At 45.5% G+C, this 18328-nt stretch overlaps 1 protein-coding gene and 2 long non-coding RNA genes across 4 annotated transcripts in view; 2 read left to right on the top strand and 1 right to left on the bottom strand.

Annotated features, from left to right (window-relative positions):
• IGFBP5 (insulin like growth factor binding protein 5) overlaps positions 1-15350 on the bottom strand; it is a 47858-nt gene extending 32508 nt beyond the window's left edge. The window contains exon 1 of the mRNA XM_083751856.1: positions 14078-15350. Within this exon, the coding sequence (XP_083607982.1) occupies positions 14078-14429 (352 nt within the window). The 5' untranslated portion in view covers positions 14430-15350. The remainder of the gene's footprint in view (positions 1-14077) is intronic.
• On the top strand, positions 1622-6695 carry LOC310852343. Its single transcript, XR_014568077.1, has 3 exons — positions 1622-2163; positions 3301-3474; positions 6499-6695. It is a non-coding gene; the product is annotated as an uncharacterized lncRNA (long non-coding RNA).
• Positions 12986-18328, top strand: part of LOC310825462 — a 369060-nt gene continuing 363717 nt past the window's right edge. For both annotated transcript variants that reach the window (XR_014555336.1, XR_014555337.1), the window contains exon 1: positions 12986-13410. This is a non-coding gene — a long non-coding RNA (uncharacterized lncRNA). The remainder of the gene's footprint in view (positions 13411-18328) is intronic.

Here is an 18328-nt window from a genome sequence, read left to right as displayed (position 1 = left end):
TAGCCTTTTGCTTTTTTCTTTTCTTTTCTTTTCTTTTCTTTCTTTTCTTTCTTTCTTTCTTTCTTTCTTTCTTTCTTTCTTTCTTTCTTTCTTTAAAAAAAGTTTTGCTAATCACAACTTCTGCAAAGAGAAATTGTGAATCTCAGTTTGTTCAGGCAGAATGACAGAATCACAGAAATGATAGCAGCAATCATGAAAACTATGGGACTGGGAAACCTCTGATGATGGCCAACTATTCTTGTAGGTTCTGCACTAAGCCAGGACCCCCCCAGCCATTCCTAACTATCAGATCAACCCCACCCAGAACAATAATCATGCAGAAAAATACAGCCTAGGATGATTCAAAGGCTTGCAAACAGTGGAAATGCCAGAGATGCTTGGATTACAATGATTAAGTTTCATAGAGACCATGCAGGTGGATTTTGCATGCAGAGGATGGGCTAATAATAATACCTTTATTGTCAATGCACAATGAAATTAAGGGAAGGCAATTCCTAGGATATTCCAATGAGCATACACGCACACACCCATCCGAGTGGGAAGGATTCCTTATATAGGTCAACTTCTCAGTGTTGGTGGTCTTCAGTTAACACTAAACATTAATGCTGTGAATTCATATGTAACAACTGTTACACCCTCTTTGTGGGCATGTATGCACTACATATATAAACCTCTTTAAGTGTTATATGGTCCTTATTTAAAACATCAACAGCCAAGGAACAGAGGAGGATGGAAGTTGAGCTTGGAGATGAGCCTCATCATTGACCAATATGTCCAAGTCATACTGGTATTAAAAACACAGAAGGTGCAAACAAAGTGGGGGTAGAAGTTTGCATCTCTCTTTAGTGACTCCTCAGCAGCTTCTACTTGAAGAGAAGGAAACATGTTTAAGGCAGGATTCCTCAATCTCGGGCCTCCAGATGTTTTTGGCCTACAACTCCCATGATCCCTAGCTAGCAGGACCAGTGCTCAGGGATGATGGGAATTGTAGTCTCAAAACATCTGGAGGGTCGAGGTTGAGGAAGCCTGGTTTAAGGCTACAGCCTTAGCACACATCCTTGGTAGCATGCCCTATTGAAATCAGTGGGTATTTAATTTTAACTGAGCCTGCACAGGATTGGGCTGTAATCCTAAACCCTCTTACTAAGTCTTGTTGAATCCAGATCTGCCACTCATGCGGCAAGGAGGAGGCAGAATTCTGTCGTCACTCAACAAGGGTGGGGGATTGCCAAATGTGTCCCACCACAAGTCCCAATTTGGCCTGTGAGGCCAAGATCACCTGCTCCACACCTGATAACATATGCAACAGGGCAGGTGAAAGTGCGGCTGAGTTGGACACGCGACTGAGTTCCCCATGGAGAACTTGATTGTGCAGGTGATCCCTATGGAAAGCACAGTTCAAGTCACTGTCCGTCAGCCCTGCATGGCTGAAAAAAGGCCCCCCACCCCTGTATCGCTCCAGACTGCAGAAGGGTTGGCGTCACAGGTTTGAAAAACTGGAAGTAGAAAAGTTGCAGAGTGAGGAGCATTCCAGAAAGTACTGTAAAATTTTCTTGGCCATGTCACAATTTTACTCGGAATGGAATGCAAGAGCATTCTAAAGTGACGTACTTGTAAGTGGTAACGTCCATTCTGTCCCTTCAGTATTCTGCCACCCCATTTTGCCACATGTACAGAGCAGGCCTCAATAGGGCTTACTTCTGGATAAGCTAAGCATGGCCAGGAGGATGCTGCCAAAATCCCCAGGCTCTGCTTGAAAAGAAAGCTGCTCATGTTCTGCTGCTCTGCTTCTTCAGAAGGAAACAAAAGAGAGGGTCAAGAGGAATGCCGACATCCCTATGTACTTACTAAGCAACCTATTGCTGCAGTCAAGGAATGCTTTCCAAGGCTATATACACTTTGGGGGTTTAAAACACAATGAGGTTGTTTCCTCCCCTGCTGCATTTTAAGTTCCATTTGCATGCTGTTGTACACAACAGAGAGGATAGCTTCACCTGACGTGCATTACCTGCTTGGCTTCCCTGCCCCTGCTACCCCAGCACCTCCTGTTCATGAAACTGTCTTCTGCACATGTGCAATGGCTGTCTCAAATGTACACACCTCCACTTAACTCTGAAGTGAATGTGGCTTATGCTGGTTCAAGGGGAAATGCTCCAAATAGAGGTACAGTCATACCTCGAGTTACAGACGCTTCAGATTGGGTTTTTTTGGGTTACGGAGGCGCCAAAACCCGGAAGTACTGGAACAGGTTACTTCCGGGTTTTGGCGGTCGCACATGTGCAGAAGCGCTAAATCGCGCTTTGCGCAGAAGCGCTGAATCGCAAGCTGTGCATGCGCAGATGCGGCGCTGTGGGTTGCGAACGTGCCTCCCGCACGGATCATGTTCGCAACCCGAGCGTCTACTGTATTTCTCAAAGAAAAAAACCACCTACTATAGGGTAGCTCTGCATTGTGGGTAACCGGTGCAAATGGATACAAAAGTTAGCAGTGGGAGTGCACTGAAGCCAGAGTAAATGGTAATTGCTAGGACTGCCTTTCATAAATTGTGTCAAAATCCTGCAATGCTGTAGTGGATCAAATCACATGCACACCAAAGGATAGCTCAGTTGGTAGAGCATGAGACACTTAATCGCAGTGTCGTGGGTTCCACACTGGGCAAATGTGAGGGGTTGGACCAGATGACCCTCATGCAGTGGCATAGCGTGGGGGGTGCAGGGGGGGCCCCGGCCGCACCGGGCGCAACATCTGGGGGTTAGAGTTAGGGGGCGCAAATCCACGGGTTAGGGGGTGCAAATTACTTGCCTTGCCCCGGGTGCTGACAACCCACGCTACGCCACTGCCCTCATGGTCTCTTCCAACTCTACAATTCTATGATTCTATATTGTTGTGGGTTTTGCAGGGGGTGGGGAGGTCAGTCTGGATGATGCTTAGTGTCCCTTCGAGCCTATGGTCTCCTTTTTTTGATGGCACTGCCTTTTAAGCATGTTCTCATATGTGGACAATTGGGAGATATCGTCATACAAATGATGGGGGGGGGGAGCATGAAACATAAAGCACATGGACAAATGATACTCAGCTTCAATTCAGTAAATACTATACATGCATGGGGGCAGGTCAGATAATACTGGCCCATATTATATGGAAGGGAGCAAGGTGCACATATCCTGCCTCCAATGTCCCTCGATGTTCCTGTGGGGTATGTGTGTTAGAATACAGCTTTAGGTATGTAAAATCCAGCACATGAATCAGCTAATTTTGACTGATCAGTTTTGTGGATAAAATTCTGCCTCCACTGTACAGATCCTCCCTCTCAGGAGGGGGCCATGGCTCAGTGGTAGAGACAATCAGAAAGATCCCAGGTCCAAACCCTGGCTTCTCAAGAGAAAAAGGATCAGACAGAAGGTGATGTAAAAGTCCTCTGCTCAACACCAGTCAAAGCCAGCCAGAGGAGATAAAGCCAGGTTAGATGAAAAGGTATCCTGACTTAAACATCTTCCAAGACAACAATGCCCATTTACTCCACAAAGAACTCATAACCCACCTACTTTCAGCAGCCAGAAACACCATAACCAGACACTGGAGAGACCTGTCAGGAGTAAGCATGGACCAATGGTACCAAATAGTATGGGAAACAGCCCTACTAGAAAAATTAACTAACAAACTGAAACTGACACGGGGACAAACAGAAGAAGACACCTTCACCCCGGTATGGCTCCCCTTTATCACATACACAGCCCAACAGGACAATGACAATAATCCACCAACAGCATACAAATCAATATGGCTAACTTGACCCAAAACACCCACCCACCTCACTCACACACGAAAACAAAGATCACCACAGCCAATCACAAACAAACAATCACATCCTAGGCCAACCCCAACCTCTCTCACCACCAAAGGAACACAAGTGAACAACACAAGCACGCTGACACCAAACTACATACATTAAGCATAATAGAAACACCGCTACCCCACCCCACCCCCATCCATCTCCCCTCCTTCCACCCTCCTTTCTTCTTCTTCTTTTTTCTCTTTTCTTCTCCTCCTAATGCCTCAACAAATGAAATGGATTTGTAAAAATGTTACACGGGGAAAAAAAAATACACGAGGCATTACACTTACACTGTAAAACAAGAAAACCCTTAATAAAATATATTTAAAAAAAGAAAAGAAAAGAAAGTAAGCTTCCCGTACTCCTCTTTTTCACACCCTTTTGCAAATCTGAGTTTCTCTGGAGTTTGACTTGCTTCTCTTCCTTAAACCCATTCCCACTTCAAAATCCACATGCCACCTTTTCCCTCTGGAGCACTGCCGCCTTCCCCAAAGTTCACAGAAACTCAGCTTTCTTGCTTGGACCTGACAGTTTAAACATCTTGCTCTCCCCCTATCCCTGTAGATGGGGGGGGGGGAGCAAGAAAAAAGAATGGCGTTTTTCCAGTTTCTGAGCGAGCCACAGACCTGTTGCTACTAGCCTTGGCTTTAACGTCTGGAGGGTTTTTTTGATGTTGTCTTGGCTTCATGCAGGGAAAGGAAGAGAGGGAGAGAACAGTTCACTAAGGGTTGCCAGTTACACCCTGGGATGGACAGCGCATCCTGGCAATTGTCAAAGGCACACACAGCTGGCTGCTCCCATGACCCTTGCCCCAACCCTCACCCCCCTAACCCCAGTTCACCCAGGGCCTCCCTCCTCCATTCCTAGCTGTGCACCTGCCCCCCTTTTATATCCCAGACACCCTGCTGCAGCTGTTGTGTGTCTGTTATATACCCAGCCCCATGTTAAACTCATTTGAGTGGGGAGTGCAAGGGAAAGCATGTCAAAGGAATGATAAAATATTAAATCTACTACTAGCCGCAGGAAACTTAAGCTCAAGTCGACGCTTCTCTCCTGTCTTGTGAAAGCTGATACAGCAAAAACTTTTTTTAAAAAAAAAATCCAGCCTCCGAGACTCTCTCCTCCTCCCTAGTAACAGCTGTCATTGGCTCATGGTCTCATAAGAAAGCCTATCAGTAGTTTATCAACTCATTCCTCATTACTTCAGCACAGATTTTTTTAAACGGGCATGAGGGAAGGGAAGAACAGAGAACTTTGGAGCAACATTAGAAGAACAACATAAAAACATTAGAAGATCCCTGCCAGACCCTCCAAGTGTCCCTATTTTCCAGGGACAGTTCTGGATTTACAAGTCATCCTGGTTTCTGATTTGATCCTGGAATGTCCCGCTTTTCCTTAGGATGTCCCTATTTTCATCAGAGAAATGTTGGAGGGCATGCCAGGCTGGATCCAGCCAAAAGATCACCTGGTCCAGCATCCTGCTTCCACTAATGGAATCAGGTAGTTGAAACCAGTCCCATGGATTTGTCTAATCCTCTTTTAAAGCCATCCAAGTTGGCAGCCATCACTACTCTTGTGGGGGCAAATGTCATAGTTTTACTATGCACTGTGAGAAGAAGTGCTTCTTCTTTCATTTGTGTTCTAGGAAATTGTCACCTTCCAGCGGGTTTGGGGATCTGGGTAGCAAACACTAATTGGGCCCCCTGAACTCTGTAATCTCTTGCATGCTTTTCAAATCATGAGTCCTATTCTTCTCCGGGATGCTTCACACATCGCAGGCACCAAATACATGAAGTCAGAAGATGTGGCGTGGAGTCTTGAGCAAAGGCTGAGTCAGATCCCTATAACTCTGCACGGTCTATTCTGAGGCTAGGGTGACCTCTCCAAGGATACAGGCAGGCCCCTTTCCAACCCTGTGCTGCCTGACATCTTTCTTTGGGAGAAGATGCAGGGAGCAGGGAGAGAATTAACTGATCACGTGACCTCCTACATGCCAAGGATGCACTTAGGCTCAGAGCCACAGTCCCTTCTCTTTTGATGTGCATGCACATATGAAAAATGTAATGTGCAAATTGTCTGGAAAATTGTAAGTGAATGAGTGCCACTTTTGTGTTGCATTAAATAGCAATTAATAAAAAAGAAGGGGAAATGTAATGTGCGAAAGGAGCCCGCAGTGGGTCTTCCGGTGGAGAAACATGCCTAGGAAAGAGTGGGCTGCTAATTGCCTTCTCTCAGAAAAATAAAAACGCCTGTGTGATGTGGTGAGGGGAAAAAGTGGTGGAAAAAAGTGGTCACATTTCTAAAATAAAAACGGATAAATCCGGAACAGCCATATTAAATATGATTGCCATTTCATTTCTTCACTGTCACATCAATTCCCCTGCAAGTCAGCCACATGGCCAAAGTCTCCCTTGGAAGGTTGTGGAAGCTTTTAAGCAGAGGTTGGATGGCCATCTGTCCAGGATGCTTTAGTGGAGATTCCTACATTGCAGGGGGTTGGACTAGATGTCCCCTGGGGTCCCTTCCAACTCTGCAATTCTATGATTCAAATATTTGCTAGGAATATGACCGCTCATCTGTATATGAAGGATATACTGATCCTAGGAATATATGTGTGATGCTGGCATGAATAATAAACAACACTTCTCATTTTCTCTTTGTAGGTGATTTCATTGGACTCTTTGAGAAAATGCATTCATGTTGGTTGGCTGTAGGTTTCTGAACTAGGCATGCAAATATCCAGTAGCCTGTTCACCCCAAGTGACTACCATATTTTCTCAGTGACCAGGAAGTATATCTGATGGCTTTCTATTCTCAAAAAATTGACTTTAATTGAGAAATAAAAATGGAAAATACCTTGGCCATTTTGTTCCTGTTGCTTGGTTCCTTAGGAAATCACACCAACAATTTAATTGTTATCATACAACCCATCTTTCTGTTAGTCATTATTTTCTACAATGCCGTTGTTGTTTCTGCATGTGGCCACCAGGGGATGCTTCTGTGGCAGCTGGATATTGCTCTGCAAGCCTTCATTACTCAGGTAGGGCTGTGAGGGTGTGGCTGGTGTCTGAGGTTAGCAACTGTGTTCATTGGAACGACACAAGGAAGCTCGGTGGGAATTATACTACTTCAAAAAGCTGGCAGGGAATGAGATGACTGAATGCCCTTCTCAAGAACTTCCAGCAGGTTAGTGTACCATTCAACACACAGGTAGGGGAATCAAATGATTGAATGCTCTCCCATCTTAAAAGAAGAACTGCAAAGGATAGCATGTCAGGAAGAAGGTGTATAACTCAGTCTTCTTCCTGATCTGCCAATGTTCTGCATGCAGGAAAGGCCTTTGAAACTAAACAGAACATGGATAAGTATTCAATTATATGAAGCCCCCCCCCCCCCCGCATTCCAATTTGGTTTGGTCCCAGGAAGAATGGGCCCTATGATGTTTCTGCTGCATGATTTTCTGGAAGGACTCTGCCCCACCAACCTCATTCTGCGGTCTGCCAGCGCCTACCTGCCTACTTTGGGGGGAAAGGCATCTGCTCAGAGCATCTGCTTTGTATGCAGAAAGGTTCACATCTCCAAGTAGGGCTGAGAAAGACCTGCATCTGAAATCTTAGAGAGTCACAGCCAGTCAATATAGATATATAGACAATACATAGCTAGATAGACCAATGGTCTGACCTGGCATATGGGAGCTCCCTATGACTGCTCCTATGACTGGATGCTTACAGATGATGGAAGAGTAAGCATAAGCATATAACCAAATGATTAGAAAGGTAGCTGGGAAATGACTGGCCCCAAAAAAATAACTAAATAAAAGCATCATAGTGCTTCAGGTAGGGTTGATGTTTAATGGCTGGCAGAAGTTGAGCATGCGGTTCAGTGTGGGCACTCAGGATGTAAGTGGTCAAGTTGCCTTGGGCACAGGATGCTGCACTACCCTGGACCAGGTGTGTGGGTAATTAACAACATGCAGTGCCAATTAGAATGAGCAGGCACTTTCAGTGGGCTTGATCACTGCTTCACTCTACCCTGACTTGCTAGTCATGCAATCTTATCAGTGGGCAAGGACAAGCAGTGGTATAGTGATTAGCTCCTGTTTCCAAAAGGATGTCTATTAGACGACTGTAGCCCATCTAGAAGAAGAAACAGTCAGGGGAGAGAGAGAGAGGAAACCCTACTTTAAAACCAATAAGGGCAGAAGAACATTTAAGAACAGGGAAGAATCAACCATCTCTCCCCACCAGTGTTTAATTTATTGTATACAGGACTGACTTCCCCCCACTCTCTTCAGTTTCCAGCTCTGGGCCAATTTTGGTCATTGCTGGGACTGGCTTCCTAAGCGATTGCTCCTTGGATTTCTGGCCAACCTGGCAGAAGCTTTCAAGTTCAAGTCAAACTTCATTTTTCCTTTTCACCAGTTGCTTAGAAACATGCCTATGAAAATATACTTCTCCGTTCTCACACTCTACTGTTCTAGTGCCAAGAGCTTTTATTTTCCCTATGCCTTGCCCTCAGAAATTCCTGTATATATATATATATATATATGCTTTCGTAGATTTTCACGGGTACAGGAATGCAGGTTTTGGTGTCCTCGGGTGTCTTCCCGTGTAAAAGTTGGGGTGTCTAGGCGACGTTTCGACGAGGTCTCACTCGTCATCTTCAGGCTGGTGCTTTCGGCTTCTTGTTACTGGAACAGAGCGGGATCTCAATGTTTGAGTTCCTATAAATACTGTAGAGGGGGTGTGGTGTCTAGCCTCCAATGTTCTGGGCAGAGAGGAAGTTCCCAGGCTAGTGTGCCTTTTCTTCTTTTGTTCCTTAATTACTTGAGAGATACCTTGAGTGATTTCTTGAGTGATATCCTGAGTACCACTTAGGTGGGTCATTAGGTGTGGATTAGTTGCTAAAGTCTTTGTGTCTTGACCTCTTGAACTTTGTGAAGAGTTTTCCTGAGAAGATGGCTGTATTGCACTTAGTTGTGCTTTGGCTTGGCTTCGTGTATAGGGGCGAGCTGTGGTTTTGTGGCTTGTGTCAGCCAGATCTGTGTAGGGATTGCAGGGGGGTGCAGCATCCGGAGGTGCCACCATGGATTGGCTACTGGATGGTGTCAGTAATTCATCTGTGGAGAGGGTCTGGGTTTGGGTCTGGTGTGGTTGATTGGTGTTGGCGTTCTGTGTGCCTCTGGATCTGGTGTCAGTTTTTGTGGGGAGGGCTAATTTCCAGATGTCTGGCAAGCGGGATGTGTCGTCACGCTTGTTCATGTTGTGAGGGTGTTTCTCTATCTCGATGGCTTCCATGATTATTCTCTTGTGGTGATGTTCCGTGTTAAAGAGCAATTTGGAATCTGCAAAATTAATTTCGTGTCCTGTTTCTTTCATGTGTTGGAAAAGAGAGGAAGTTTTTTCTTCTTTTTTGACGGCATTCTTGTGTTCTGCGATACGTGCATTTATTCGTCTGTTTGTTTGTCCAATGTACGTGGCTGGGCAGACTTTGCAGGGTATTTCATAGATCCCTTGGTTTTCCAACTGGATTTTATCCTTGGGGTTTCTGAGGATATTGGCTATTTTTTGGTTGGTGCAAAAGGCTGTTTTGATATTGTGTTTATGGAGGATTTTGCTAATTTTATCTGTAGTGCCCTTGATATAAGGAAGGAGGGCCATGCCATTGTTTTCTTCTGTGTCTTGGTTTTTGGGGGGTGTTTCCTTTTGGATTAGCTTCGTAATCCTGTTTTGCTGGTATCCATTGGCAATTAACACATTTGAGAGATTCTGTAACTCAGTTGTCAAGTGGTCTTTGTCAGAACACAAACCCAAACTTTGGCTCAGATATGTTGACGACACCTTTGTAATTTGGCCACACGGGAAGGAAAAACTGGATAGCTTCCTCACACATCTCAACAACTTACACCCCAAAATACAATTCACTATGGAAATAGAAGCCAACAACCAACTTCCCTTCCTTGACGTCCTAATCTACAAAAAACCTGATGGCTCCCTAGGACACACTATCTACCGGAAAAAAACACACACCAACCGCTACTTACATGCACAATCACACCACCACCCTGCACAAATAAACTCCGTAGCCAAGACTCTCATCTCCAGAACCAAACGCCTGGCTGACAAAGACCACTTGACAACTGAGTTACAGAATCTCTCAAATGTGTTAATTGCCAATGGATACCAGCAAAACAGGATTACGAAGCTAATCCAAAAGGAAACACCCCCCAAAAACCAAGACACAGAAGAAAACAATGGCATGGCCCTCCTTCCTTATATCAAGGGCACTACAGATAAAATTAGCAAAATCCTCCATAAACACAATATCAAAACAGCCTTTTGCACCAACCAAAAAATAGCCAATATCCTCAGAAACCCCAAGGATAAAATCCAGTTGGAAAACCAAGGGATCTATGAAATACCCTGCAAAGTCTGCCCAGCCACGTACATTGGACAAACAAACAGACGAATAAATGCACGTATCGCAGAACACAAGAATGCCGTCAAAAAAGAAGAAAAAACTTCCTCTCTTTTCCAACACATGAAAGAAACAGGACACGAAATTAATTTTGCAGATTCCAAATTGCTCTTTAACACGGAACATCACCACAAGAGAATAATCATGGAAGCCATCGAGATAGAGAAACACCCTCACAACATGAACAAGCGTGACGACACATCCCGCTTGCCAGACATCTGGAAATTAGCCCTCCCCACAAAAACTGACACCAGATCCAGAGGCACACAGAACGCCAACACCAATCAACCACACCAGACCCAAACCCAGACCCTCTCCACAGATGAATTACTGACACCATCCAGTAGCCAATCCATGGTGGCACCTCCGGATGCTGCACCCCCCTGCAATCCCTACACAGATCTGGCTGACACAAGCCACAAAACCACAGCTCGCCCCTATACACGAAGCCAAGCCAAAGCACAACTAAGTGCAATACAGCCATCTTCTCAGGAAAACTCTTCACAAAGTTCAAGAGGTCAAGACACAAAGACTTTAGCAACTAATCCACACCTAATGACCCACCTAAGTGGTACTCAGGATATCACTCAAGAAATCACTCAAGGTATCTCTCAAGTAATTAAGGAACAAAAGAAGAAAAGGCACACTAGCCTGGGAACTTCCTCTCTGCCCAGAACATTGGAGGCTAGACACCACACCCCCTCTACAGTATTTATAGGAACTCAAACATTGAGATCCCGCTCTGTTCCAGTAACAAGAAGCCGAAAGCACCAGCCTGAAGATGACGAGTGAGACCTCGTCGAAACGTCGCCTAGACACCCCAACTTTTACACGGGAAGACACCCGAGGACACCAAAACCTGCATATATATATATATATATATATATATATATATATATATATAAAGCTCCTGCAGGCACAAAGTTATGCCTGCATGTCATCTGTTCCCAGCACATGCCCATCTCCAGAAAAAGGTGACTTTGGTATTATTTTCAACGGCTGCTTTTTACATTTATTGGATTAAAGTTTAACTAAGGAGCAAAACGAGGCTCCATGAAATTCACTGGCAGGTCTTGGAAACAGGAATGAGGTGGAAAATGTCATTGCAGCCCCATCAGAGTGCTAGAGCAACACTTCCGCAGTACGACACACACCTAGGATCCACAGCATCCACCATGTCTGAAACTTTTAACTTAATGGCAAAAATACAGTTTAGCAGTCATGCCAACAGTTCCTGATAATTTTACTCAGAGCTTTTTCCCCCAGCCAGAACTCACCAGAACTCAGTTCTGGCACCTCTCAGGTAGGTGCCATTGCCATTATTAGAGAACAAGGGAGGTGTTCATAGTGAGTTCTGGCACCTCTTTTTCCAGAAAAATAGCACTGATTTTACTGAGAACTTACAAAGGTCTGTTTCTGATCAGTGTCCACCTTCTGACCCCAAAGTCCTCAAAAACTCTCACCCTTTAACCTACAAGCCTCCAGCAGCCTAATAAATAGGTTCATGGCCAATCCACTGGGAGTAGTTGAGCTGCCATTTTTAGATCTATCTCTCCCTTTTTCCTCTTCTTCTCCTTTTGATTCCACCCATTTTTAGAGTTGGAAAGTGCAAATAAGACAAAATTTGCAAGAAACTTTAAGAAAAGTTTTAAAAAACAGTAGTCCGTTCATATTGACTAGGAATGGCCTGCTATAAATGTGTAGACTGGACACGACCCACCAATCATCATGCTTCCTTGCTGGTCTACAGGAGATCAACTGCTGGATGGCAAGGACTTTAGCCCTCCCCCCTCCCCAGGAAACAAAAATAATTATATAATGGCTGCATGCATGAGAGGGAGAGGCCACATTTAGATTCAACACTGTTTGGGTTTTTGTGCTGCTGATGGCTAATCTGAGACTTTATAACAATGCCCAACAACCCCTGGTTTATTTGTGCATCAAGCTACATACTTTTGAGCCCCAGGACTGCTGTCTGAAGAGCAGAGTGGCCCCCAAGAATTAAGAAGTTGGCTATTCCTCTTACAGACAATTTTGGAGCACCTGCTGTACAGCTGGATCCGAAAGCGTGAGAGAAGGGGGAGGGGTGAGAAAGGGGGATGGAAAGAGAAAAACGCTCAGGCACGTTCAAACTAAATGAAAAAGTCAAACTGTTGCTGGTCTCATCTGTCTGTAAGTGGCACTGTTGCAACTCCAAAGGAAGAGCAGAGTGTATTGCTCTGCATGCTGTCGTATTTGCACTGAACCATATTGTTCGTATTACTGACCAAACACACACACACACACACACACACACACACACACACACACACACACACACTGTAGATGACGTGCAATGGGGATATTCCACATAGTTTTAGTGTGAGTGGATTGTTACAGAGTTTACTGGGTTCCAAGACAGGAAATAGAGTCGTATCTCCTCCTCCTCCTCCTCCTCGCCTAACAGACTAGTTCCACTTTATGGAATGATCCAAGCAAAATGCCTTTGCCTTTCACCTCTTCCAAATGAAGCACCTGACATTTTGAAAACTTGTTTTTGTTTTCTTAAGGATATTTTCACTCTGCTGGATGAGATGACAACCCAAAGCCAACAAATGCTTTCAAGCAGCAGCAGGAAAAGGAAAAGGCTCTCTCTGTGTGTGGGGAGGGGGGGTGGAGTTGTCATAAAAGCAGGAAGATTTATGGGGTGTTGGGAAGGAGAAGTTGTAACTGCAAATCTTCACTGTATGGATGCAACAGGCATGCTGGCAGAAAGCAGATGCCTGGTGTGTTTTGTGGTTTGTTTTTTTGCAGAAGATGGAAAGAGGAGGGGGGCAAATCAGTGGCTGTTTTGGGAGAGAGAATGCTCTCTTTTGCATCCAGGTGTGCAAAAAAGAAGAAATGGCTCAAATGGAATACAGGTTAGGAAACGCTGGCTTCTTCACCCCCCTAAAACGTATATCAAAGGTCCCTGTTCAAAAGTATTCTTTTCTTCGGCGTTTTTTTGTTACTGTATTGCACCTGCTCCTTTCTATGCCCCATCAAAACATTAAGATGCATCACAAGGAAAAAGCCACTCTCAAGTTTGGACAGAGATGGGACTGGGCTGCACTCACAAGGTATGGAGCCTGAACTGAACGGGACCTGATGGGGTGTATCTGTCTGAGTGTTCTTGCCAAATAGATGCAGAGCATTAAAAATAAAAACCAGAGAAGATAGACTGCTACTAAAATGTGACAGGATCGTGGAAGGACCAAAGGAGGAGGTGGGAGTGTGAAAGGTGGAGGTGTGAAGCGATGGTCGAGGAGGCAACAGGTGGGGTGGAAAATTCATCTGAGTGAGAAACCAGGCATGTAATAATAAGGATGTGGGGGGGAAAGTTATGCAATGGGAGATAAGGAGCCCAGGCTTGGGGAGGGGAAGAGTGACCAGGTGAGAGTTGGGTAAAGAAGGAAAACACACTTACAGGTGAAGCAAGGTTAAGATGCGCTGCAAGGGAGGAACATAGGGCAGCGCTGTGGAGGTTGCACAGGTTTATGTGTCATGGAAGGTAAGGGAGGTGCAATTGAGTGGGGTGGGGGTGACCTGGGTGTAATCGGATTGGAAAGGTGACCTGATGGGATAGGTGGTGCATCTGAGGAGACAGCAGGGAAAGATGTTCAGAGGGTGCTTAGAGAGCATGGCAGGTGGCGGACGGGGATGCACGGAGGCAAGAGAGTGGAGCGAAATGAAGAGGTGCCCCGTGACCACCCCCCTCAAGAGCCAAGGCCCAGGGGCAGGACTCACCGTTCTTGGCTTGCTCCCTGTAGCTCTTCTCGTTGAGGCAGACCCCTCGGCCGTGCAGCAGGGCGTGCAAGGGCTTCTCCTCTCCTTGGCGCGGCAGGCAGCGCATGCCCTGGGCACAGCGCTCGGTGTACACCCCGCAAGACTGCCCTTCAGCCAGGGCACAGGTCATGCAGCATCCGCAGCCGGGCTCCTTCACCAACTCGCAGCCCACCGGGCTGGGAGGGCACATGGAAAGGGCTTTTTCATCGCAAAGTTCACAGTGCACAAAGGAGCCCAGCCCTTGGGACAGCCCCAGGCAGAGGCAGAGGAGCAAAACTTGGGTCAGGAGCATCTTCAAGGCACAGGCAGGCATGCAGCGTGGCAGGCACCCAAGGCAATATCGATTGTCCTCTTTTTATTTCTTTTGCAAAAAATTTTTTTTCTATATAAAAAAATAGGAAAATAATCTTTTTCAAAAAGAAAGAACGGAAAAAAGTGTCTCCTTCCTTAGATTCCAAAAGAGCTTTTCCACCTCAGAAATGATTCAGGATCGGAATGCAAAAACAAAACCTGGCTGTCAAAATCTGCAGTTGCAAGAATTACGCATGCAACAGGTTGGAAATGGGGAGGGTGGGTTGGGGAGTCAAGGAGGGGGGGAAGAGAAGAGCCAGGAGAGCTTTGGTGAAGCTGCACACCGAGAGGTACAATAATAATAATAATCCACAGGCTTCACTCAAAAAAGCAACGTCTGCAAGAGAGGCTGAGGAGGAAGCAGAGAAGGGAATCAGCTTCTTTTCGACTGTCCTGATATTATCTGCAGCAAATGAAAAAACGCCTGGAGAGAAGTAGCATTAAAGCAGGTAGAGCTGGGCTTTGTCAAGAAGAGATTTAGCATGGGACTGGCTGCAATTTTTTTCCTCCCCCCTTATCCTCCTCTTCCTAGATTGGGTTAAGAACAACAAAGAGGTTTTCTGTAAAAGTTGGAGGATTTCTACAAAGTCGGCAGTAGAAAGAGAACGAAGGAGGGAGGAGGGGGAAAAAAAGAAGGGGAAAAAAAAGAATTCCACTTTGTAGATCTCCCAACACTTTTCCCCTGGAGAAGTTTCTAAAGAGACTGAATAGTGCCGAGCAGGCATGTCTTTTAAATAGACTGCCCCTGGCTGCCTGCCAGCCCCTCGCTGCAATCTGAGATCCCAATGACACCTCAGCCTGAATGGGTGCCAGGAACCAGGGCAAGATCAGTGCACACTCCAAATGTGTGTGGGGGTGGGCTGTGCAGCTTCTGACTTCTAGGCTTCCAAAGCCCTTGGCAATGATCAGCCACATTATTGTTCGCAGACACACACACACACACACACACACACACACACACACACATATACACACCACCCCAAAGGCATCCAATTGCCTCATTTATACCGGACAAGAAGGAATAAAGTTCTCTATGCTCCAGACTGCAGGGGAGAGTGGAAAAAGCTCAGAGTTTCTGGGCTAAATTGGTGTCATGTTTTTGTTTTATTAAATGCCCAAGGCTAGACTCATGTGTGTGCACCATGATTTGGGAGCAAGCCTCAGTGGGGTTTCGGATCTGAGTAACTCTGCATAGGCACAAGGGTACATGTGGAGTTGCCAACTTTTTTATTGATCCCTGCTCCTGTGCACTTAACAGCAGCTCAGTGTGGAATTGCTGCTGCCTAGGAGACCCTGTCAAAAATCTTTACCTGGTGATTGCTGAATTGTAGCCGGCCAGGCATCGTTTCTGCTCAGCTGGCAACACTCACTACACAAGTGTTGCCTTGTGGTAGCTCCCATCACCTTAATCACCATGGTCTGCTCCATGCCAAAGAGTGTTCATGAAATCAGGCTTGTATACAGAATGTGGGTTATTGCAGCCTGGTGTGGCTCCTTTTGTGTATAATCTGACATTTCGCAGTTGAGAGGCATCGTTCCAGGCCCCAGGAGCTGTTTGCAGGATTAGGCTGACAATTCCGTTACCGTGCACCGCGCCTGCAGGTTTTAACATGGCAGGTGCCCATTTGCATGACATCACTGCTGCAGGGCGATAACCTGCGTGGAGTTGCAGTGCTTGGTTTGTTCAGCGAGGCTCTCCGCCAGCGTGCATGTGTGTGTGTGTGTGTGTGTGTGTGTGTCTCACAAAAGCTCCTTACCTCTCAAATACCAATTGCTTAAGCAAACCCAGAGCATGAGCAAAGCCAAACAAACCAGCAAAAGCAGGGAACCTAAACAGAAACCAGAAACAAAGTTAGCTGTATCATCAGAGGGCTTTTGCCACATCAAAGAGCCACATCAAATAAGCATCCTTATTTCTTCTACCCTTCCCAGTGCTCTTCTGTTCTGTTACCTTGAAACACATTTTAAAAAACCATGTCTGGAAAGAAAAGGTTTTTTTTCTCTTGCGTGCTATAGAACCAATGACCTTCTTTTATTTTCATGGGTGCTGAAAGGCCGCAAACTGTCAAGATGCCAGTAGCTGGGATGGGCATGTCTACCACCACCCTTCCCAGTAGGGCTCAAACGCAAACATGGCTTCTGAAGAAAACACAGGAGATATGGAACCACAGCCTGGCGTTCTGAAATTCCCCCTTCTGCATATAGTAACCACTAAGAAGTTGGTGTTTCCTTCCAACAAAGGAAAGCAGCAGGGTAGGGTGGGTGGGAGAGGGGGCTATGTCTGAGAGCAACCCATCAATTTTTATTGGAGATTCTCAAGGAGCGGCCGGGCCTCTCCTCTTCCTCTTCCAGGTGGATTTCAGTTCTCCCGACTGTGCTGAAAATGCCTGCATTGCATTGCTTTTGCCACTAGAATGCACCCTTATCTATGATAAGTCCTTGGGCCTGCTTCTTAAAAAAAATATTAACCCCTTTCTGGCGTTGCTTGTATGTTTTTAGTGCTGGCTACTTAATGTCTTACATTTTCTTTCTTGACACCAAACAGAGGGACGATTGGAGTCCAGAGACAGAAAGAGAGAGAAAGACCCTAGAGAGATCTGTTTCTCACATGTCCAAGAGCTGCCAGCATCACAAAATACTCTTTTAAGTAAAGAATCTGAAAGCTGGGAAATTTGCAGAAGCTCATTGAATACTCTCCCTGTTGATGGTTAACTTAAATATGGGATTCACAGCCTTTTTTCTCTGCTGGCAGAGCTGGTGAGTCTTTAGCCACTGTGTGACAGGTGGAAATCCATCAGATACAACTTTCTCCTAGGATGCATTGCAATGTTTGTGTATGGGAACTGTATTGAGCGCAAAATGCACCCTCCACCCTGGACATTGGCTGGGTTAGTTCTCACTAACAAATCTCCTGCAGAGCTTATTTTACAACCCCTAATTTCACCCCTTAATTTATAGTATGCAATCCCTCCCTTTACACATGCTCCACTGTTGACACTAGTAGTTCTGCTGTGCACCAGGTGCTGTCTCCTCAGATGTATGCCCCACCTGTGGGCAGATCTACACCATACGTTGAAAGCACACTTAATGCACACTTAAATCACACTGTTTCCCACAAAGGATCCTGGGAACTGTAGTTCACTCCTCACAGAGCTCCAGTTCCCAGCATTCTTGACAAACTGCAGTTTCCTGGATTCTTTGACGGAAGCCATGTGCTTTAGATGTATGTTGTGGATGTGACCAATAGAGCTTACTTCTCGGGAAGTGTGTTTGGACTTGAAGCTTCATTTATCCTCATAAAATCCTGGAAGATTATTCATATTCCATTATTTGCAGATGTGGCTGACTGTAACTTTTTCAAAGCCAGCAAAAGAGTTCCTGGATGAGTAGAGATTTGAAAAAGCCCTCCCTTTGCCTGGCACTAGGAAGGACAGCCTGGTCTGCTCTTGTGTCTCTAATGCAGAAACCAGCAAAAGAAACGTTTCATGGCACAAGGGTAACATGACCATTTACTAATGTCTGCAAATCAAGCTGCTTGAGAAAGGCACAGGAGCAGGGGCCATTTTAAAAGTTGGCAGTCCTGCCCTGGGCCTAGGCTTTTGCAATTGACTTGACCCATGTTTTTAAAACAAAGTGACCTTAATTTGCACTTCTAATAAATGGATTGGAATGTAACTATTCCTTGGATTTCATGCTTCTCCAAATTTTGTGTCATGACTCTTGCTCTAAAAAGCTGCATCTTAGGATAGAATACATTCAGAAATGTGTGCATTGAGATAAAATATGTTTTAAAATGCATATTATTTTGAGTTACACAGTGGTACCTTGGTTTATGAACTTAATCCGTTCCAGAAGTCCGTT

Source organism: Podarcis gaigeae (genome assembly GCF_964106915.1).
Source record: "Podarcis gaigeae genome assembly, chromosome: 1".
Taxonomy (NCBI): Eukaryota; Metazoa; Chordata; class Lepidosauria; order Squamata; family Lacertidae; genus Podarcis; species Podarcis gaigeae.
This window is presented reverse-complemented; position numbering and strand designations above follow the sequence as displayed.